Source organism: Pan paniscus, chromosome 10 (assembly GCF_029289425.2).
Source record: "Pan paniscus chromosome 10, NHGRI_mPanPan1-v2.0_pri, whole genome shotgun sequence".
NCBI classification, from domain to species: domain Eukaryota; kingdom Metazoa; phylum Chordata; class Mammalia; order Primates; family Hominidae; genus Pan; species Pan paniscus.
The window spans coordinates 30,121,971-30,146,129 of record NC_073259.2 but is presented as its reverse complement, the minus strand read 5'-3'; the positions used below and the strand labels follow the sequence as shown (position 1 = coordinate 30,146,129).

Sequence of the window (24,159 nt, the reverse complement as noted above, 5' to 3'; positions counted from 1 at the left end):
TAAAAGGTGCACTATTTATACCTGTACTTCAAACCAGGTAACTGAAAAGAGGGTCTTGCATAGTGTCTGGCACACAGTAGTTGCTCAATACATGCTAATTTCCTTCAGAATAGGTATATATAAATATTTCCACCCTCCCCCCCTTTTCCTACAAGGTGAAAAATCAATTGCTGTTTTATTAAAGAACAATGACATTTTAGTTTTTAAACCATAAAACTGTATGAGTCTACTTCCAAGTTGTTTTATTTCTGGCCTTTCGTCTCAACTCTAGACCCCCATTTCCAAATGCCTGCTAAATCTTTACTCGAAAATCTGCTAGCAACTCACACTCAACTTGCCCCAATTTTAGCTTACTACCTTCCTTCTAAACCAGTTCCTCTTCAGTCCCTCTTTTCTTTTCAATTCTGTAAACAATATTATCATTGGAGGGGCAAAACCTAAGTATCATCTTTGACAGCAACCTCTCATTATTCCCACCATCCTGTTGACAAGACTTATAGACTTCTTGTCAGCATCTCCTTTCCCACTGTCTTGCAACCATGAGGCCCTCCTTCTGCCTATTAGGCTACCATCATAGCCTGCTAAACTAACCTTTTCTCCTGTAACCTCTCCCTTCACCATCCCATTGCACACACAGTGCCACAGTAATTAGTCTAAGATGAGAACATGATACTCCTGGTTCAAAACTTTTCATGGTTCCCCACTGCTTACCAAATTAAGTACAAATTTTCAACCTGGAACACAACTATTCACTCATTTATTCAGCAAACATCTATTCAGCATCTACTATGTGCTAGGTTCTGTTCCAGGTGCTAAAGGCACAGCAGCTGTGATGGAGCTCACATTCTAGTTTTTGAGAAAAGGAAAGAAAAAACACCCTAAACAAACAACAGTAACTTCAGATGGCAATAAATCAGGAGAATAAGATAGTGACTAAAAGCAGAATAGTTTTGGTAGGATAGTGACAGAAGCCTTCTCTGTTTGAACCAAGACTTAAAGATGAGAAGATAACTACAGTAAGAACTTATAAGAGAGAAAGAATTGCAAGTACCAAAACCCTGAAGCCTTTTTGTATTCTGAAATATCCTCTCATCTCAAAACACCTGCCGTCTTCTTTCCTACAGTTGCTTTCGAAATCCTACCTGCCGTTAAAAGCTCAACTCGGCTGGGCATGGTGGCTCATACCTGTAATCCCAGCACTTTGGGAGGCCAAGACAGGCAGATCACAAGGTCAGGAGTTCGAGACCAGCCTGACCAACATGGTGAAACCCCATCTCTACTAAAAATACAAAAAAAATTAGCCAGGCATAGTGGCATGTGCCTGTAATCTCAGCTACGCAGGAGGCTGAGGCAGGAAAATCACTTGAACCCAGGAGATTACAGGCACTTAGTGGATGCCCTTCTCCACTAAGAATACTTAAAATGAAACCTAAACTGTATGGAGCAATTACAAAGGAGTTTCCAACACATGTTAAAGAATGGCTTGTTCAAAGGAACAAGCAGATAAATCACTGATTACTTTAAAAGGGACAATATTTATTTGAATAATAATTTGTTAAAAATTCACATTATTTTCAGCCAGGTGCATTGGCTCAGGCCTGTAATCCCAGCACTTTGGGAGGTGAAGACGGGTGGATCACTTGAGGTCAGGAGTTCAAGACCAGCCTGGCCAATATGGTGAGACCCCGTCTCTACTAAAAAAAAAAAATACAAAAATTAGCTGGGTGTGGTGGCGTGTACCTATAATCCCAGCTACTCAGGAGGCTGAGGCAGGAGAATTGCTTGAACCCAGGAGGTGGAGGTTGCAGTGAGCTGAGATCATGCTACTGCACTCCAGCCTGGGCAACAGAAAATACAATAATACGTATTTTCATATTATTTTACTATGTTACAATTTGGTTTCCAGAAAAAAGAAATTCCTATTATTTTATATACAATTCTCTTGTTGTGTGAACTCTTTCCTAAGCAGCAAAATCGGTTATAATACAAGTTTGACGATTACTTCATTCTCGGTCTTTTGCTATTGCTTAGCAGCCGTGTGGTGTTAATAAGACCAATGAAGGTGCCTAATGTATACCTGTTGATTAATGAATATGTATAAAATGTAATCCAGTTATTTATTTCACAGTTATTTCATCACAGATTTTCATAAGAGTGTGGAGAAAAACTCTGAGCTTGTGTGGGATTGATAGGACAGCCACGTTTTCTCCCTCCCTCCTCCCCACACTGACCTGGAGCTGTATTTTTTCATGATGGCATCCAAAAGGCCAACGAGCTCTTCAGCATTGATGAACTTCTGTGTGCTGAGGGTGTACATCTTCTCATAGAAGTCTGCTATCTCCATCCGAGCCTGAACAAAGAAGCAGAGCTGCTCTGACAGGTGGGAAAGGAGTTCTTCCACGTGAGGAGCAGTCCCACCCAGGGCACCACGGCCAGTCACCACCTTCTTCAGCTCATTATGCAATGAAGTATAGATGGTGCGGATGGAATCCTTCCTGCTGAAGAAAGACTGGCCCCCTAGTAGGCAAACAACATAAGCACATGACAAGTAAGAAGGAGAAACCGTAAGTACCAAACACCTACCAACATGCAAAAGCAAAGAATCCAAACCCATTGAGCTCAGTAAGTTTTCATCTACCATATTCTCTGTCTCCTATGATTGAGATATAAATACTTTATGATTATCATAAATACTTTATGATTCATAATTTCCCTAAGGAATAAGCTAAATGAATACCTGATAGAATTCATTACTGTAGCAATGGACCTGTGTACAATTTGCTTACCCATGTACCAATTCTCACCCACCCCGATTTAATGAGGATTCAGATTTACTTCAGAGCATAATTAACCTAGCAAATAACACCAACTGGAACTAAAAAGCCTACCTTTCACATAGATGTATTCAAAGCAAAAGAGCACACAAATTATGAAACACTATTTTTATTCCTGCTGTGTCATGATTTTTTGTTTCTGCTTTAGAGTTGTATTTTCCTTTGAATCTAATCTTTTAGATCATACCAGAAAATTGAATACATACACATATATTCCCTCTATGCAAGAAAACAGACTACTGGGATCCCAGGAGAATAAAGAAAATCTTAGCACTCTTGACAAGATTGACACTGTATGTTATAAATCATAAGCACCACATTGTGAATTATTAAGACCAGGAACCAATTATAAATAACTGCTGCTGTAACCAGGGGATTCCAAAGGAAATCAGCAAAAAATAAAACCAAAAACACCTTTATATAGCCAAAAAGGATCAAATAGCACAGATATCATTTACTCACTTCTGTATGTACACATGACCAATTATATTTCTAATTATAGAGCCAGCTTCATGGATGTTCCCTTAAGCAATTCTGCACCCACCAAAGGGCCAGAGGCAAGATATTAGGAAAATGAAAAGAAAAAAAGAAACAGGGCAGGTTTAAAACAGTGATTTCTAGGAATATATAAAAAAACTCAGAGATGGACAAGAGTTTAAATTTTCTCTTCAATGAATTTACTATTCTAAACATATACCTGTAATTAGGAATAAAAATGTATCAAGGCATTTGTAAAATATCCTCTTAATAAATGAACCATTTTACAATATTGATTTTAATTCATTGCTCGGTTTATGTTTCAAGAAATGAATCTTCCTTCCCTTACTACTAAGTAACCAACTTGTCCTAGTTTACCCAGGACTTCCCAGGTTTTAGCACTAGAAGTCTAGCTTCTCAGGAAATCTTTATAAGGTTTTAAAACAAAGTCCCACATCCTAGAAATCCCTCAGGCCTGGGCAAATTTTGAACAGTTGGTTACCCTACTTATTTCTGACACCCCAGACAAACTACTGATACTTTGAAAAGTGTTTTTCCAATATACTGTCTAAACCAGGGGTGTTCAATCTTTTGGCTTCCCTGGGCCACATTAGAAGAAGAAGAATTGTCTTGGGGCACATATAAAATATGCTAACACTAACCATAGCTGATGAGGAAAAAAAAAAAAACGCACAAAAAATCTCATATTGTTTAAGAAAGTTTAGCCAGACATGGTGGCTCATGCTTGTAATCCCAGCACTTTGGGAGGCTGAGGCGGGAGGATCACCTGAGGTCAGGAGTTCGACACCAGCCGGGCCAACATGGTGAAACCCCGTCTGCACTAAAAATACAAAACAATTAGCCAGGCGTGGTGGTGGGTGCCTGTAATCCCAGCTACTCGGGAGGCTGAGGTAGGAGAATCGCTTGAACCAGGGAGGCAGAGGCTGCAGCGAGCCGAAATCGTGCCACTGCACTCCAGCCTGGGCAACAGAGCAAGACTCCATCAAAAGAAAAGAAAAGAAGAAAAGAAAAGAAAGAAGGAAGGAAGGAAGAAAAGGAAAGGAAAGAAAAGAAAAGAAAGGAAAGGAAAGCAAAGGAAAGAAAAGAAAAGAAGAAAGGAAGGAAGAAAGAAAGAAAGAGAAAGAAAGAAAGTTAGTTTATGAATTTGTGTTGGGCCGCATTCAAAGCCATCCTGGACTGCATGTGGCCCGCAGGCCACAGGTTGGACAAGCTTGTTCCAAACAGATTGAGTAGCTGGCACATCATTTCTCCAACTAATACAATTAAAGTCCATATGGGTACAGGTGGACCAGATGTGACACCAATATCTCATACGGAACTGTTCCCTACAGGGTTTGCCTTCCTCCCATGCCCATATTCAGTTTAGCTCTGCTGATTTTGTAGAGTGAAGGGTACAACATAAATAGACCTCTGTGCCCACATCTAGGATAAAACCTCTCGGCTTAGGAGGGTAATAAGAGTATCATATAAAACCTAAAAGCTGTGGAGGTCTGAAAGACTTGGTTTCAAACCCCAGCTCCCACAATTACAGGCTATGTTGATGTGCAAACTACTGAACCACTTTGAGCTTTAGCTGTCATTTTTAACATAAAACTGGTGATAGAGCTAAAAAAAACAAATGAAATAACATTTGGTGTGTAATGTGCCTGGAACAAAGAATATATTCTATAATACTAATTCCTTTCCCTTCTGTTTATAACTGATACATTTTTTAAAACTCCTAATAATAATACATAATTGAGCTTCTGAAACTGTGGTGAATTGGGAGCTTCAAGTACTACAAAAAGAATAGCTATCTGGTACTATTAAACGGGGTGGCCTTGGTGAAAATTTTAACTTCGCATTGAAAAAGGGATATCATCTGTCTCTAGGACTTATGGGAGAAAAAAAAAAAAAAGGATACCTAACTTCATCAGATTACCCCTATCTGGGGGAACGGAAACACTACATAAATACAAAGAATACCTTTAAAAGCTTATCGATAAACGCTAATCACCAGCATGTGAAACCAAGTAAAGTGAAACTACTCTAAGGAAGAGATAGACCATCAACACATTTCTTTCAAACAGTTCTCTTTTCTCAAAGCTCTCAGGAACCCAATCCTATCTGTTCACTATCTTGGTTTGGAATATCCAGTGGGGACTGACCTTTCTTCATGCTGGAAAACAAGGAATCAGAAACATCCAACTTCTTTCTCTTTTCAATATTTTTAATTTAAAAAATACGATTACTTTGAATGATTTTTAGAAGGCTCTAGTTATAAATGCTCATAATTTCTCAAGATTTCAAGTTTATCTCATGTCATGAAATTTTAAGTGTATTAAAGGAACGTGTAAAACATCTTGGGCATTTTATTCTCCAACTTCTTGCTAATAATACTTTTTAAACATCAGTTCTCAAGTTAAGTCATTTTCTACTATGCTAAATTTCAGCAACCCAAGGTTGAGGAAACTCTCCAGTAATGAAACAAAGGGAAGAAAAGTATGACCTTCTAAAATTCTCCACAGGCATTGAGTCAGCATATTTTAATCACTGATCCTTCCCCAAACAGGTATTATTCTCTCTTAAAGGAAAGAGAAGGAACCAAGATAAGGGCCCTACTCGAAGTTTTTCAGTAACAGGGTCAAGACAGGAAAAGAAAGCTCCCTGTCAAGGTCTATCCTTTGTCTAAAGGCCCTGCTTGCTTCTTTAATCAGGATTCACTGCTAAGGCCTCAAATAAATACCATCCATAAGAGAGGTAAAAAAAGACTCACTTTTTACTTGAAATTTGCTAAGAGAGTAGATCTTAAGTATTCTCACAATATACACATGAAAGAAAGAAGGAAGGAAGGAAGATAACTATGTAAGGTGATGGATATACTAAGTAGCTTGATTGTGGTGATTATTTCACAATTTACATATACATCAAAACATCAAGTTGTACATCTTAAATATATATAGTTTTATTTGTCAATTATATCTCAGTAAGGCTAAAAAAACTTTTCAGAATTGTTTTAAATTTTTTAAACGCACGCATAAACTTTTTGTTTTGCTTTCTAAAGAAAACTATATAAATGTTCTAATGAGCAAAGTAGTTGGAGAACATGGGAATGTTTTAAATGGCAACACAAAAGTTTTCTCAAGTTTTTAAGAAAATAGACAGTAAACCGGATAATTGTGTAGTCATATTGTAAGCACACTGATATCATATACACTCCAGTACCAAAAAAAATGTGCAAAGATAAAATTTAAATTCTGGAACTTATGTTTACTGTACGTGTAAATAAGTTATGAAGCATTAAATATACCATTTTCAGAATATTTACTCAGAAATGAGGAGCCCACCTAGGAACGTAACAGTGCCTGGGCATGTTTCACAGCACCAAATGTTGTGTAGGTCAGTTTCAAGGCATAGCCCTCATGCTCACCCATGCCAGCTGGGGTTCAAGCAGAACTAATCAATTTACACATTGAGGACCACTTTACAGAACCCAAGTCAGAGACAGTGAAGATCTTATATACACATTCTTACACACAGGGCAGCCAGTTCTGTTTACGTAAAAACCTGGCTCATTCAACTTAAAACTAGAGTAGCAGATTTTTTTAAATGGAGTCAATAAACAGACTTTAGAAAATTCAACTGAACCCACTCAGGTTATACGCAAAATTATATGTACATATATATTTTTCTGGAGAGTAAGTACACAGCTTTCATCAAATTTCCATGGATAAGTTAATAAAAAAAAAAAGCAAAGAATCATGGCACTTGAATCAGTCACCATTCTTTGAGGTGGGGGAGTCTAAAAACAACTAAAACTGCCTAAATATTACCTACCTTCAGTATTACAGCTAGAATCCACCCCATTTTCACATATATAAAAAACATATATCTGTATATATTATACATAAATTATAATTTTCATACACGTTTTTAATAAGTTATATGAATGCAAACTCAATCTGAGAGTACAAGGGCAGATATTTTGGTTTCGACTCTATCATCTACCCAACATAACTGCATATATAATTTGCTAATCTATAGAAAGGGGAATAATAACACCATAGCAGCAACTGCAAATTTGTGAGAAATGCCATTGTAAAAACGGGAGGAAAAAAATAAGGTGAAACTATCTGACCAGTTTTTGCTAATAAATTAGCATACTAAATAAGTATGTATAAATCAACATACTTGCTACAGCAATTACAAACTCAGGAAGCCCTGTCTCTTGAGTGTTTACTGAAAGCTCAATAAGATGTACATGGTCACCTTCAGGCAATATAAGGAAAGTAGGGGACTGGTTAGGGAACGGGGGCGGTGGATCAAAATGAAATCTACACCAATTTTACATTTCTATTCTCTGTATTTTATATATGTGTCCTTCATTCACATCAGACCTCACGCTTCTGAAAATTGAAGAGTCTAAAATAGGTCAAAGTACTGACTCTGAAACCCCTAGGATTCAAATATATTTATTTGTCATAATTAAGCAGTAATATTCTTTTGTATGCATATTCCATGCCTTTTACATCTATTATTTCCTTCTCATCTACTTATACTTATTGCTTCTACTAGTAAAAATCAGTTGAATCAGCTCTTGAATCTTATTTCAGAGGCAAGATGTACATGAAGTGCTAAGAGTGTTTACCATTTTCCCCTTAAGTCTCCTCTTGCTAGTGTTAGGCATATTTCTTGCCTTTCCTGCCCAATATTCATTTATTACTTCAGTCATTAAATATGTATTGGGGGACTATGAAGACGGGGTAGGACTCTAAATGTGACTCTCGGGCCTTAACCTTAAGAGGCCACACAACAGTGTTCAGTAATAGAACTAGGTTGTTTTGCAAAGTTTTGCTCTTCTGGCTGCAGCGTCACTAATTAAAACAATGAAGACATAGTTTGGTTAACTTCTCATTTATGGCATCAATCCATGCACGAGGCAAAAGGGCAAACCCTTCGGTTTGGGTCACAGCCCTGCAAAGAGCATCTACCCAGTTCGCCAATCTATCAGCAGCGCAGGCCGGTGGGCGGGGCTGGTGGAAGCCCAGGGAAGGAAAGGAACGGTGGGAGGAGATCTGGGAATGCCGAGTCGAGCCTGCGACTAGAAGTGACACAGAGACGGGAAACCCAAGCCACTGCCGACTGGGGAATATACCCCCTTTCCTTCCTCCTCAAGGGGCTCGGGGGGCGGGGCGGAGGTACCTAGTTTCTGCCCCAGGTAGGTGAGGCTGTGATAGACCTTCTCGGCCGCGGCCAGGTGCGCCAAGGCCGCCAGCAGCGACAGCCAGCTGCCCCCCGCGCTCTTGTTGGCCTCTCGTTCCTTCTCCACATTGTCCTTAGCCTTGTCGTAAGAGAAGATACCCAGGTGAGAGAAGAACGTCTCCAGCACCGCCTGTTCCACCGGGACCGGGGCGGCCAGCGGGATAGACTCCCCCATGCGAGCTGCGCCCCAGCTCGACCCACGTGGCTCTCCTCGGCCTCGCACTTCCGGGTTCTGAGGGAACGGGCTTGCGCACAAGCGTGCGTGCGCGTGACCGCCTCCACCGGCGGACTCGTGAGCGCGCCGCTGCCGGGACCGCTCCTGGGCCTTAGAGAAGACGCGGATAAGGGCCAAGGAAAGAGGGAGGCAGCGGTTGCTGAGCTCCTTCGGCGCTTCGGCTCCTGCAGCTCTGACTATTCGGACCGTCAAGGTAGAATAGGAGGCGGCCAGTTCCCCGCTCTAAGAAGTTGCCTGCGCTCTGAGGTGAGCTGACAGGCCCCTCCCTGTGTGGTTCGTCAGCGCTGGTGACGTCATGCAAACGTGACGTCAGCCCTGGCCAGAACATCTGGCCTGGGCTCTCCAGGCACCTCGCTGGGCCGGCTGGGAGATGGGGAAGTGCCTGGAGTTGTGCCCACACTCACAGCAGGGACCCTAGTCAGCCCTGACACCTTCTACACCAACTCAGGGAAGTGATTTGCTGAGATTAGAAGACTGACGGGTAAAGGTTGATCTCCTCCCCATTGCCTAGTTTTCATCACATCACACACCACCGGTTAACTCTCACCTGTATCCCGTTCTAGTTCTCCCGGGTCTGTGTTAGCCCTGCAACTAATAAGTAGAGCCCCTGGCCCAAACTGCATTAACCTTCCTTAAAAAGTTATCTTTTTTTTTTCTTTTTTTTTGAGACGGAGTCTCGCTCTGTCGCCCAGACTGGAGTGCAGTGGTGAGATCTCGGCCCACTGCAGCCTCCACCTCCCGAGTTCAAACGATTTTCCTGCCTCAACCTCCCTAGTAGCTGGGATTACAGGCCAGCGCCACCACACCCAGCTAATTTTCGTATTTTTAATAGAAACAGGGTTTCACCATGTTGGCCAGGCTGGTCTCAAACTCCTGGCTCAAGCAATCTTCCCACCTCAGCCTCCCAAAGTTTTGGGATTACAGGTGTGAGCCACCACCCCTGGCCAGAATGAAGGATACATTAATGTAAATTGTGCACGTTGTCATTTAGAATAATTACAAGTTCCTTTGGCATTTAAGAAACCCCATGAACCCGGCTCATACTTGTATGTCCACTACTTTGAAACACTACCCACTACTCAATAGTTTTTTCCTTTCTTCTTCTTTGTGCATACTTATTTTATGCTTCTTAGTCACACTATTTAATCGCATATATTTACATATCTCTTTCCCCAAGTGGTGAGATCCCTAGGGTACAGTAGGGTTCACTTACAGTTATAATCTTTTCATATTGGACGGCGCAGCCATGTTTGTTGAACAAATGAGAGAATTGCCTATTTTCGTTTTTTCTCAAACTAGAGCTGTTCTGCCATCATCACTACCTTTTAAAGGAAATCCCACTAATCTAATTTTAATGAATAGGTATTGTGCACCTGTTCCCTATACTCAAGAATGTAATTGGATAAGATCAACCCTGTTAACAATGATACAAGGCAGTTGTTTTTTTTTTTTTTTTGGTTGTTTTATTTTGTTTTGTTTTTGGACAGGGTCTCACTCTTTCCCCCAGGCTGGAGTTTTCCCCAGGCTGGAGTGCAGTGGCATGACCTCGGCTCACCGCAACCTCCGCTTTCCAGGCTTTAGTGATTCTCCTGCCTCAGTCTCCCGAGTAGCTGGGATTACAGGCCAGTGCCACCACACCTGGCTAATTTTCGTATTTTTAACAGAGATGGGGTTTACACCATGTTGGCCAGGCTGGTCTTAAAATCCTGACTTCAAATGGTCTGCCCGCCTCGGACTCCCAAAGTGCTGGGATTACAGGCATGAGCCACTGCGCCCAGCTTCAAGGAAGATTTTTTTTTTTTTTTTTTTTGAGACAGAGTTTTGGTCTTGTTGCCCAGGCTGGAGTGCAGTGGCGCCATCTCAGCTCACTGCAACCTCCACCTGCCGGATTCAAGTGATTCTCCTGCCTAAGGCCAGCCTCCAGAGTAGCTAGGATTACAGGCATGCGCCACCACGCCCTGCTAATTTTGTATTTTTAGCAGAGACGGGGTTTCTGCATGTTGGTCAGGCAGGTCTGGAACTCCCGACCTCAGGTGATCCTCCCGCCTCAGCCTCCCAAAGTACTGGGATTGCAGGCTTGAGCCACCGCGCCTGGCCAAGGCAGATTTTTAAACATGACAAAGGTGAAAGACAGAGAGTGAAGGGAGCAATCATACCATTTTGGAAGAATTAAGGAGGCTTCCTGGAGGAGAGTGTGATGATTCTTGATGAATAAATAGAGGTAATCAAAAAAAAGTGTGGTACTATCACCAAAACCAATAGACAATAAAAGAGATTATAAAACTCATAAACATACCCACATAATATAAGAATTCCTTAGGTAATGAAGGTGACATTATAAATTAGTGGGGAAGAAACATATTCAATTAATAGTGAAGGAAATATGCTTAACCATGGGAAAATAGACTGTCACCTTGTTTCCTGAAGAAAAAAAAAGTGTAAAACACAAAACCAGAAACCAGAAAAAATACAAGTGACTAATTGATCTAAAGATAGAGAAGGACCTTCTAAATATAAAAGAATTGGAAGAACTTAAAAAGGATGAGATTGATTTGACTGTATAAAATACCTAATGTAGATGACGGGTTGATGGGTGCAGCAAACCACCATGGCACATGTATACCTATGTAACAAACCTGCCCCATGTATCCCGAAACTTAAAGTATAATAATTAAAAAAAAATGACATCCTGGGAAAAAGATATCTGTAATATATGTCAGACAAAGGTTTAATGTACTTAACATATCAAGATCTCTTACTAACCAACAAGAATAAAAGGACATGAATATATAAGTCCCAAAAGAAATATAAAACTCAAGTAATTCTTTTTTAATGCTCAACCTCACTAGTAATCAAAGAAATGCAAAATAAACTATATTCTATGTTTCATCTACCAAACTAGCAAAAGAAACTGTTTAATTTTATTTCAATGGTTTTGGGGGTACAGGTGCTTTCTATAGGAATAAGCTCTGTAGTACTGATTTCTGAGAGTTTGGTGCACCTATCACCTGAGCAGTGTACACTATACCCAGTGTGTGGTCTGTTATCTCTCACCCCTCTCCCAACCTTCCCTGCGAGTCCCCAAAGTCCATTATATCATGCTTATGCCTTTGCATTCTCATAGGTTAGCTCCCAAAAGAAACATTTTAATTGCTGATGAATGTGCAATAAACATCTCCCCATTTTCCCCACCCCCCAGACCCTGGCAATCATGATTCTACTCTCTGCTTCTATGAGTTCAACTTTTTTAGATTCGCCATATAAGTGAGGTCATAGAATATTAGTCTTTCTGTGTCTGGCTTATTTCACTTAATGTAACATCCTCCAGGTTTATCCATGTTGTCACAAATGTCAGGATTTCCTTCCTTTTTATGGGTAAGTATTCCATTGTCTTGTATTTACTACATTTTGTTTATCTCTTCACTCATTGACAGACACATTGTTTCCGTATCTTGACTATTGTGAGTAATCCTTTGGATATAAATGCAGAAGTGGAATTGCTGGATCGTATGATAGTTCTATTTTTAATTTTTTGAGGAACCTCCATACTATTTTTCCGTAATGGCTGTATCAATTTATATTCCCACCAGCAATGTACAAGGGTTCCTGTTTCTCTACACCCTCAGCAGCACTTGTTATTGCTTATCCTTTTTTTTTTTTTTTTTTTAATAGAGACAGTCTTGCTGTGTTGCTTAGGCTGGTCTCAAACTTTTAGTGTCAAGCGGTCCTCCCACCTCAGCCTCCCAAAGTGCTGGAATTACAGGCATGAGCCACCCCGCCTGGCCATTTTTTCGATAATAGCCATTCTAACAGGTGTGAGGTGATATCTTATGGTTTTGACTTGCATTTTCATGATGATTAGTTACGTTGAGTTTGTTTTAATGTATCTGTTGGCTATTTTTATGTCTACTTTGGAAAACTGTCTATTCGCATCCTTTGCCCAATTTTTAATTGGGCAATTTGTTTTCTTGCTCTTGAGTTGTATGAGTTCCTTACGTATTTTGGATATTAACTCCTTACCAGATATATGGTTTGCAAATATTTTCTCCCATTGCATAGGTTACCCTTTCATTTTGTTGATTGTTTCCTTTGCTATGCAGAAGCTTTTTAGTTTGATGTAGTCCAACTTGTTTATTTTTGCTTCTGTTGCCTATACTTTGGGTGCATATCTGAAAAATCATTGCCAAGACCAATGTCAAGTGGCTTTCCCCTTATATTTTTTTCTAGGAGTTTTATAATTTCAGGTCTGATATTTAAGTCTTTAACCCATTTCAATATAATTTTTGTGGAGGGTGTAAAGTAAGGGTATAATTTTACCCTTTTGCAGGTAATCTACCTTAGATACCTAGTTTTTCCAACACTATTTATTGAAGAGACCATCCTTTACCTATTGTGTATTCTGGATGCCCATGTCAAAGATTAGTTGACCATATATGTGTGGGTTTATTTTTAAGCTCTGTATTCTTTTCCATTGGTCTCTGTCTGTTTTTATGCCAGTACTACACTGTTTTGATTAGAATAGCTCTGTAATATAATTTGAAAACAGGGAGTGTGATATCTCTAGCTTTGTTGTTGTTTCTCAAGATTGCCTTGATTGGCCAGGTGTGGTGGCTCACGCCTGTAATCCCAGCACTTTGGGAGGCTGAGGTGGGCAGATCATGAGGTCAGAAGATCGAGACCATCCTGGCTAACACAGTGAAACCGTGTCTCTACTAAAAATACAAAAAAATTAGCCAGGCATGGTGATGGGTGCCTGTAATCCTAGCTCCTCAGGAGGCTGAGGCAGGAGAATGGCATGAACCCGGGAGGCGGAACTTGCAGTGAGCCGAGATTGCGCCACTGCACTCCAGCCTGGGTAACAGAGCGAGACTCCATCTCAAAAAAAAAAAAAAAACAGATTGTCTTGATTATGTGAGGACTTTTGTGGTTCCATATGAATTTTGGGATTGTTTATTTCTATGAAAAAAAATGCCATTGGAAGTTTGATAGAGATCATATTGAATCTAGACTGCTTTGGGGAGTATAGATATTTTAACAATACTAATTCTTCAATCTGTGAACATATCTTTATTTGTATCTTCATTTTCTTTCATCAATGTCTTATTGTTTTTAGCGTACAGATTTTTCACCTCCTTGGTTAAATTTATTCGTAATTATTGTATTGTTTTTGATGCTATTATAAATGAGATGTTTTCTTAATTTCTTTTTTAGGTAGTTTATTGTTAGTGTATAGAAATGCAACCAATTTTCATTTGTTGATTTTGTATCCTGCAACTTTGCTGAATTGGTTTGTTCTAATTTCTTTCCTTCTTTCTTTCCCTCTTTCTTTCTTTCTCTCTTTCTTTCTTTCTCTTTCTTTCTTTCTCCTTCCTTCCTTCCTTCCTTTTCAATCTCTTTCTCTCTCTCTCTCTTTCTTTTGAGACAGGGTCTCGCTCTGTCATCCAGACTAGAGTGCAGTAGCATAATCACAGCTCACTGCAGCTTTAACCTCCTGGGCTTAGGCAATCCTCCCACCTCAGCCTCTGAAGTAGCTGGGACTACAGGCCCACGCCACCACACTCGGCTAATGTTTTTATTTTTTGTAGAGACAGGTGCCGCTGTGTTGCCTAGGATGATCTCAAACTGCTAAGCTCAAGCAATCCTCCTGCGTCGACTTTCCAAAGCGCTGGAATTATGGGCGTGAGCCACTGTGCCCAGGTAGGTTTTCTATATATCAGATTATGTCATATGCAGAGATAATTTAACTTCTTTTCCGATTTGGATGACTTTTATTTCTTTTTCTTGCCTAATTACTCTGGTATATTCCTTCTTTAATTTGTTGAGAGTTTTTATCATGAAAGATGTTGAATATTATTAAATGCTTTTTCTTGCATCTACTGAATTGATCATATGATTTTTATACTTTGTTTAGTTAATGTGAAATATTGCATTAGTTGATTTGCCTATGTTGAACTATCCTTGCATCTCAGGAATAAATCCTACTTGATCTTAGTGTATGATACTTCTAATGTGGCATTGAATTTTGTTTGCTAATATTTTGTTGAGGATTTTTGCCTGTAGAGCCAGAAGTCAGGGATATTGGCCTATAATTTTCTTTTCTTTGTAGTTATCTTTATCTGGCTTTGATGCGAGGGTAATGCTGGCCACATAAAATGAGTTTGGAAGTGTTCCTTTCTCTTCAGTTTTAAATGCTTGGTAGAATTCACCCATGAAGCTATCTGGTCTGGGCTTTTCTTTTTTTTTCCTTTCCTTTCTTTTTTGTTTTTTACTAGCCCTGCCAAAGGAAGACCTCAAAAAATTAGCTAAAAAGTCAGAGTCTTTCCTCTCCATAGGAATCTTGAGTAAAAGGTGAAAAATTTATGTGACCTGAAAACAAGCCAGAATATTGCTGGGTTTTTCTCTATTGGGAAGTTTTTGGTTACTGGATCAATCTCCTTACTCATAATTGGTCTGTTCAGATTTTCTGTGTCTTTGTGATTCAGTCTTGGTAAATTGTATGTTTCTACAAATTAGAGTACTACCTTGAACTTAACAGATGTTCATTAAATATTTAATTGACTGATTCTTCTTGTCTCATAAGAATGATATAAGAAAATACATAGTGTTAATGTCATGTCAAGCCGTTAAAACGTTAAAGTTATAATGCGAGAAGTTACTTTGAATGGTTCAGCCCATGAGCAGGGTATTTTGTATAGCAGCAATAACTATTTGTTTATTTTTATTTTTTTAGGGACAGGGTCTTGCTATGTTGCCCAGGCTGGTGACAAATTCCTGGACACAAGTGATCCTCCTGCCTTGGCCTTCCAAAGTGCTGGGATTACAGTCATGAGCCACCACACCTGGCTCATTATTTGTTATTGGTAACATATTAGATATCTATTGCTGCATAATGAATAACCCCAAAACATAGTGGCTTAAAACAATAAAAATCATTTATTATCTCTCACAATTTCTGTGAGTTGGGAATTCAAAAGTAGATCAGTTGGGCGGTTCTATGTCAGTCTCTTATAAAGTTTCAGTCAGATGTTGGCAAGGGCTGTAGTCATCTAAAGTCTGGTCTAGAGCTGGAGAATCCCCTTCCACAGTGGCTCTTTCACATTCTTGGCAGCTTGGCATGAGCTATTGGCCACATGGGGCTCTCCACAGGACGGCTTGAGTGGCCTCACAGCATGGTCACTGGCTTATCCTGGAGCAAGTGGTTCAGAGACCAAAGCAGGAGCTGTAATGCCTTTTATCACTTAGCCTCAGAATTCACACATCACCTCTGCCATATTCAGAGCCACCCTCGACTGAATTTGAGCAGGAGACTAGTGAAGCACCTGAATGCTAGGAAGCAAGCATCACTGGAGGTTATCCTAGAGGCTGGCTTCCACAGGTGATGACATTTTCAGCATAGAGAATTATTTGTCTTCTAAAAATATGTAAGGATGGAAGCCTTAACTGCTCCTTCAGTAATATTTTATTACTCAAGAAACTGTTTCTTAATTTCTGGCAAAATCTCTCTTAAGTCTAGAAAAACAACTCTGCTCAAGACCATTGATTTGGTATTGCTCTTCAGAGGTCTTTGAAAATAACCCTCGTGACAATGCCAGTGAAAAGAACATTTTAGTTATAACAACCCATTTTGGGGACAAAAGGACTTTAAGAACAAAGCAAGGCATTCATTCTTTCATTTATTCAATAAACAATGGACTACATTTAAAATGTTTTTAGAGACGAGGTCTTGCTCTGTCACCCAGGCTGGAGCGCAGTGCTGTAATCATAGCTCACTGCAGCCTCGCTCCTGGGCTCAAGTGATCCTGATCCTGCTTCAGCCTCCTCTGTAGCTAGGACTACAGGCACATGTCATCGTGCCTGGCTGATTTTTAAATTTTATTTTTTAGAGCTAGGGTCTTGCTATGTTGCCCAGGCTTGTCTTAAACTCCTGGCCTCAAGCAGTCCTTCCACCTCAGCCTTCCAAAGTTCTGGGATTACAGGCATGAGCCACTGTACTGGCTTGGATGAAATTTCATTTGTGGCCAATATATACAAAGTAACATATTCCAAAAATGATTTTACAGTTTGTGATTATGCCAGTTAATTACTACCTAAAGTTGATATTATTTGGGCTTACTTCCCTTTTCCTGATCAATTTTCTGGATGTGACACTAACAGTAAAACTGTCATTGATACAGCACTTACTATGTGCCAAGTACTTTATACATCTTTTAATATAGTATTTTTTTAGTCTTTGAGATGAGGTCTCACTATGATGCCCAGGCTGGTCTTGAACTCCTGAGCTCAAGCAGTCCTCCCGCCGTGGTGTCCCAAAGTGTTAGAATTACAGGCATGAGCCACCACGCCCGGCCAAGTGCTTTATATATGACTTATCTTCTTGTAAGTCTTCAAGGTAGGTGTACTTTTAACCACTTGATTATGAAGAAATGGGGGCTCCAAAAAATTAAGTAACTTGTCCAAATACACAGAACTAGTAACTAATAAGGCTAAGATGCAAACCAAGGTTTGTGTAGCTTTCCTCCGTAAACCTGGCTGCTGTTAGTGAGTTGTCCACACACACACAGGCCTCCCACCTGAGTAGTAAGAGATTTCCACTTGTTATTCAGGCAATGTCAAATTGTTTCTGCAGTTATCTTTCTTACTGTATCAACAGTGTGATTGAAAGATACTGTTTCAGGGAGAAGTCTTCTTTGGCTTACCAAGAATCAAATATTTGACACAGAACAAACGTTTTCATTTTTTTTTTTTTCAGATCATTTGCCAAAAGTACCACACAATTAGCAATACATTATTACATTTTTTTCTTTTTTTTGAGACGGAGTTTCACTCTGTCACCCAGGCTGGATGCAGTGGCATGGTCTCGGCTCACTGCAACCTCTGTCTCCTGGGTTCAAGCAATTCTCCTGCTTCAACCTCCTGAGTAGCTGGGATTACAGGCATGCACTACCACGCCCAGCTAATTTTTGTATTTTTAGTAGAGACAGGGTTTCACCATGTTGGCCAGGCTGGTTACAAACTCCTGACGTCAAGTGATCCATGCACTCAGACTCCCAAAGTGCTGGGATTACAGGCGTTAGCCACCATGCCTGGCCAACATCTTACTTTCAACTAAATTACTTTTCCTTTCATTTGACAACACTCACACATAAACACACTCTTATTTACACTTAATTAGCTCTTCCCATTTTGTTTTTCTACATACCTAATTATAATGAGATTTTAAAATCAAGGTTAGGGAATTAGATAGAGCAATGGAGGAAGAAACTAATCCAAGCTTCAAGAGAGAAATAATATTTTAAATCTGTTCTCTAAATAACCATTGCCCAGTGTTGGTCTAAAGCCATACTGTCAGATATGGTAGCCACCAGCAACATGTGGCTATTTACATTTTAAATGAATTTAAAATGAAATAAAATTTTAAAAATGTACTTCCTCAGTTGTGCTAGTCACGTTTCAAACGTTCAGTAGCCTCCTGTGGCTAGTGACTGCCATATTGGACAGCACAGATACAGAAATTTTCATCATCACAAAACTTTCTATTGGAATATGCTAGAAAGAAACAATGTTATAAGAAAGACTTTCACAGATCAGATAAACCAAAATAAACTAAAATGAACAGCAAGATCCATGTGTTATTTTAAATCCTTTTTCACACTTTCATTCTTTTTGACAATGTATATATTTATGTTTTCTTTTTAAATTATATATGTATATACATTAAGTACTCAATAAATTTACCTATGATTATTTTGAATTTAGAAAGAAATGTATGTGTGTACCTATATATACAGGTTTCTTTCTAAATACAAAATAATCATTTATAAATATATTGAATATTTCGTAAATTATAGGAGTTGTGCTAAGTGATTTACAGGAATTGACTCATTTAATCCTTAGTACAATGCTGTGTTTATTGTGAAAAATTTGGAAGACATAAAGCATATATAGAAAAATTTGGAAAAATAAAGCATATAAAGAAAATAAAGCATATAGAAAAATAAAGCATATTAATCCCCAAACTAAGATAACCACTGTTGACATTTCTAGTGGATGCTGTGGTATGCTGCCCAGATCCCAAGATACAGCTACCAGGAATGTTGGCTGTTGCTGGCTCACAGTTTAATTCCTCTCTAAAATTGTCTTCAGTGAGGGAAACTGCCTCACCCAATATTCCCCTCCTTGGGTCAGCTCAAATCCAACGACTGGTCAGTTGTGGAGGTACAAAGGCATCAAGTCAATTGGCACAATCTGGGATATCCCAGCTTTAGAGTGTCCCATGAGACAAGTTAAAGCCTCTGTGGCAACTGCCCTGCAATTCACCCTCCCCCTCTGCCCAATCCTGCCCCTGCTTCCCTTAACAGGTGCTGTTCCTGAGCGTTCTCACCAGTAAATCACCTGCATACAAACCTCTGCTTCAGAGTCTGTTTCCTAAAAAACTCAACTGAAGTCAACATTTTTGGAATATAAGTTCCATTTTTTTCTTTTTGCATCTGTCCATTTAAAATTTTTAAATATGTATTTATTTTGCTCTAAAACATTTGAAATTTTCTTATTATTTTATATTAAATGTTTAGTTGATAATGCTTTATAGATAATTTAGCATGTAACTATCTGCAACAGTATTTTTTTTTCTAGATGGGATCTTGCTCTGTCGCCCAGGCTGGAGTGCAGTGGCATGATCTCAGCTCACCACAACCTCCAGGTTCAAGTAATTCTCATGCCTCGGCCACATGAGTATGTGAGTAGCTGGGATTACAGGCATGCACCAGCACGCCCGGCTAATTTTTGTATTTTTAGTAGAGATGGGGTTTCGCCATGTTGCCCAGGCTGGTCTCAAACTCCTGGCCTCATGTGATCCGCCCTCCTCAGGCTCCCAAAGTGCTGGGATTACAGGTGTGAGCTACCACACCTGGCTCACAACACAATTTTTAACAGCCACCTGGGATTCATATGGCACGTGACACTCAGTCAATCTTGTATTGTTGGATATTTTGGTATTTCCTGGTTTTTCTGTGGCCAACCCTAAAACTTAGCAGAGAAGCACCCATTCCCAAATCGCTTCTCACTAACCTACCTCTGCAATATCTAGGAATATTTAGTTTTGTAGCCTCACTTACAAGTTCCAGCCATTGAGAAATAAGCTCAAGTTTTGTGAGAGTTGAGGGGGAAGTTCCAGGAAACATTTTGCCTTCCAGATAAAATGGGACAGCCAAAGCTGGTATCATCTCTTAACTATTTCTTCTTGGTAAGGAATGAGATGTTCAGAGCTATCGTACCCCTTTTTCATCCATGAGAGAAAAGAAATTAGATACTTGGCTTTGACAAAATCACTGAACATTTAAACCAATGCTAGCAACCGCCTATCTCTGGATTTCTTGATATGATGAGTAAACTAAGTATTTTTTTAATCTACTGTGTTTGGCAGCTTAAATGTCACTATTCCTTACATTCATAATTTGAAGTATGCAGTGATAAACATCATTGTATGTAAGTACTTGAATAGCAACAACTTAACATAAAAGTCAGGGAATTAGGACCCTACATTTTCAGCATATTTTCTGCTTGAACTTGTGCAGCTCTGTCCCTAACCTTCTCTCCCATTTTATTTTTCTTGTGGGAACCAGAAAAATAATGCACATAAGGCTTTCTGAAATTTTCTGTTTCCATAAGCAATCTTGAATAAATAATTTTATCCAAGGATAAATCTCAACAGGCATAAGAATTTTGACAGTGAGGCAATCAGTCATTTTCCATAAATTTTTTTAGGCTTTTAAAAATCTCGTCAATATTGACAAGCCAACCTATTCAGCTTCTCCAGTTGTGTACTTCGAAAAGGCAGTAGTGGTTGGAAGAGGAAATAGACCTTTTGTAAGTCAGAACCTTATCTCTTCAAATAGGATGTTTTAGCAAATGCACCATTCCGTAGTGTTCATATCCACTTGTACAGAATCGTCAAGGTTTTTCTGGAACAAGTTTTGTGTGAACTGAGTTGCATTCTAGACCAAGCCTTGGATTAACTCTCCATGTACTTCCTTGGAATCATTCAGGTCTCCAGGGTTGGGATGTTTTATTTCCTCAGCATAAGCATGAAGCATCAAAGAAACTGAACTGACTACCATTTGAAGCAAAAAGAAACAATAGTGAATTGAAAAATATTTATTGAAATTGTTTGATTTCAGCGTTCTAGTGGCAGACACTTAATAATGCAAATCTGAATCTAATGAGTCCACCTCCATATCTCCCACTTACCCAGTCTTGAGGCTGCTTCTAATTCTACAGCCCCAGAAACCTTGAGTTGGCTGGTTCTGGCTCAAAGCAAAGATATGGGAATGCTTTTGGATATTGTAGAGGATCAGAATATCCAAATCTGAAGTATCCAAGACAGATGTTTTGACTCATTACCACTAGTGTCTTTGGGACAGAAGACAGCTCCAGACCTGGCCAGACTGCCAGCAGTTTGCTCCAGACTAGACTTTCATTCATGGGCAAAGATTAAAACTGGACTGGCACAATCAACAGAGTGAAAAGCAACCTACAGAAGGGGAGAAAATATTTGCAGATTCTGTATCTGATAAGAGCTCAATAGCTAGAATATAAAAATAACTCTTGCAGCTCAACAAAAAGAGCCCTAATTTTAAAATGAGCAGAAGACTTGAATAGACTTTTATGTAAAGAAGATATACAAATGGCCAACAAGCATATGAGAACATAGATACTCAAGATTACTAATCATTAGGGAAATGCAAATCAAAACTACAATTAGGTACTGCCTCACATCTATTAGGCTAGTCAAAAAAAAAAAAAAAAAAACAGGTGTTGGCATGGATGTGGAGAAATTGGAACCTTCATGCACTGTTGGTAGGAATGTAAAATGGTGCAGCTGTTGTGGAAAAAAATGTAGAGGTTCCTCAAAAAATTAAAAATAGAACCACCAGCAATTCTACTTCTGGATAATTATCTAAAAGAATTGAAAGCAAGATCTTGAAGAGAGGTTCCTACACCCATGTTCATAACAGCATTATTTGCAATAGCCAAGAGGTGGAAGCAGCCCAAATGTCCATCAAGGAAGGAATGAATGAAGAAAAATGTTACATACATACAGTGGAATATTATTCAGCCTTAAAAGGGAGGAAATCCTGTTATATACTGCATGTGTGAACCTTGAGGATATTATGCTGAGTGAAATAAGCCGGTCACAAAAAGACATATATTACGTCACTTATATGTAGTAACTAGAGTAGTCAAATTAATAGAAACAGAGTTGAATGATGGTTACCAGGGACTGGCTGGAAGGGGAAAATGGGGAGTTGTTTAATGGATGTAGAGTTTCAGTTTTACACAATGAAAAGGTTCTGGAGATCTGCTGCACAGCTGTGTGAATATGCATAACATTACTGAACTGTAGTGTTTTTTACCATAATAAAGTAATTTTTTTAATGAACTAGGCATCAAAGTTGGGTAGGCAAGGGACCGTTTATTTACCTGAATTCTGTTGCCTCCTCTCATCAACTGTTGATCCCACCCCAGGATTTGTTGTGTGTCTTAGTATGGTAACATCATTAAACATATCTTAAACATTTTTTTCTTTTTTCTTTTTTCTTTTTTTTTTGAGGCAGGGTCTCACTCTGTCACCCAGGCTGGAGTGCAGTGCTGTGATCTCGGCTCAGTGCTACCTCCACCTCCCAGGTTCAAGTGATTCTCCTGCCTCAGACTCCCAAGTAGCTGGGACTACAGGTGCATGCCACCACGCCCGGCTAATTTTTGTGTTTTTTAAGTAGAGACAGGGTTTCACCATGTTGGCCAGGATGGTCTTGAACTCCTAACCTCAAGTTATCTGCCCACCTCGGCCTCCCAAAGTGCTGGGATTACAGGAGTGAGCCACTGCACCTGGCCTCATTAAAAATATCTTGTTTTTAAAAATATGAGCTATTTTCCTTCAGTATTTTAATTCTTTGACATTTCATCATGTTCTTTCACATCTCATCAACACTCTATCAAGGGTCAGCAAACTATAGCTCATGGGCTAAATCTGGCTTGCAGGGTTTGAGAATGGTTTTTTTATTTTTAAAGGGTTATTTTAAAAGAAGAGGAAGAAGAGGAGGAGGAAGGAAGAAAAGGAGGAAGGAGGAGAAGAAATCATATGTGGCTCACAAAACTTAAAATATTTACACTCCTGGCTCTTTGCAGGAAAAGTTTGCTAGTTTGCTGACTCCTGAAAACTATATATCACATTTTGCATTTTTTGTATTCTGCTGGTGTATTAGGTGTAAGAAAAAGAACCACTCAAACTATTTTCAGCAAAAATGAATTTAATGCAGGGTATCAGGAGCTTATAAAATCATTGGAAAGTCTAAAGGAATGGTCACTTAGCAGGCCTCCAGAAATGATTCCTAGAGCAAGTCTGCTGGATGGTCTACTGAGGAGCTGCCATCTCTGCAATAATCAGAAAGGCAGGCAGGCAGAGACCTCCAGTGGAGTGTTGAGTTCAAAGACATACTGCTGTACCTGTGATCCAAGGATCAAGAGACCACTGCTGCCCCTGCTACTTCCTCCAAACAGGCACAGGGGTAGGACCTAGACACTGAAATACTGCTGCAGAAATACCCAATGTGTCTACAACTAGTTTTCCAGCAGAAACAAAACATAACTGTAGCCTAGGATCCACCTTCCAAGTGTATCTAATTGGCAGAAGCATAACTCTACCTGCAGGACATGAGGGAAATGTGTCTTTTCCTTCTTTAACCTCTGTATTCAAAGAAAGCACACTAGAAGATTGGAATGGCTGAGAGCCAGAGCCAGTCCAGAGTACTCACCACAGCAGGTTTGTTGCTTTAGGCTATATTCAACTCTTCTCATCTTTGGACAACTCCTTATTCTTTCATTTGAGGAAATTTCCCTGACACTTCCTTACCGTTAGTGGATTAGATGCCCTTTCATAACCTTCCATAGCTCTCAGCCCTAGCTCTGCAATGTGTACATCACTCCATGTCATAATGGCCTAATTTCTTGCTGCTGCTTCCACTAGACTATCTCTTTGCAGAAACTCAAGTCTTATTCATCACTGTGTAGGTAGTTGGTGTGTATTTGTTGTGGATGATAAATAGTTTATATATTATAACATCCAAAATAGCATTTCTTCTCTTACTTTCTTTGTTCCACATGACTGTGTACTGATACCTGTATACAGTGAAAACTCAGTAAATGTTGTTAACTGACTGGCTTCCTTTTTTGTCAGCTCAAAGGGAAGTTCCATCAATATGCTATATGTGTGTCTTTGTTTGACTCCCTGTGTACATAGGTCAGCTGTTCACAATGGAACAGCTAATATTTGAACAGTTTCAACATGCTAGGTGA

The 24,159-nt window shown here is 39.5% G+C and overlaps 1 protein-coding gene, 1 long non-coding RNA gene and 1 other non-coding gene across 4 annotated transcripts in view; 1 reads left to right on the top strand and 2 right to left on the bottom strand.

Moving 5' to 3' along the window:
* KICS2 (KICSTOR subunit 2) overlaps positions 1-8,914 on the bottom strand; it is a 41,002-nt gene extending 32,088 nt beyond the window's left edge. For both annotated transcript variants that reach the window (XR_010108896.1, XM_003824808.6), the window contains exons 1-2: positions 8,514-8,914; positions 2,232-2,517 (exon numbers count right to left, since the gene is read on the bottom strand). Coding sequence is in view for 1 of the 2 variants with exons in the window: in XM_003824808.6 (XP_003824856.2) it covers positions 2,232-2,517; positions 8,514-8,748 (521 nt within the window). In the remaining variant the exon portion in view is untranslated. The remainder of the gene's footprint in view (positions 1-2,231; positions 2,518-8,513) is intronic.
* Positions 8,915-22,848, top strand: LOC129393594 (uncharacterized). Its single transcript, XR_008620572.2, has 3 exons — positions 8,915-9,054; positions 14,394-14,505; positions 15,539-22,848. It is a non-coding gene; the product is annotated as an uncharacterized LOC129393594 (long non-coding RNA).
* On the bottom strand, positions 15,079-15,194 carry LOC112436863 (U5 spliceosomal RNA). Its single transcript, XR_003025538.1, has one exon. It is a non-coding gene; the product is annotated as a U5 spliceosomal RNA (small nuclear RNA).
* Positions 22,849-24,159: the final 1,311 nt, after the last annotated feature.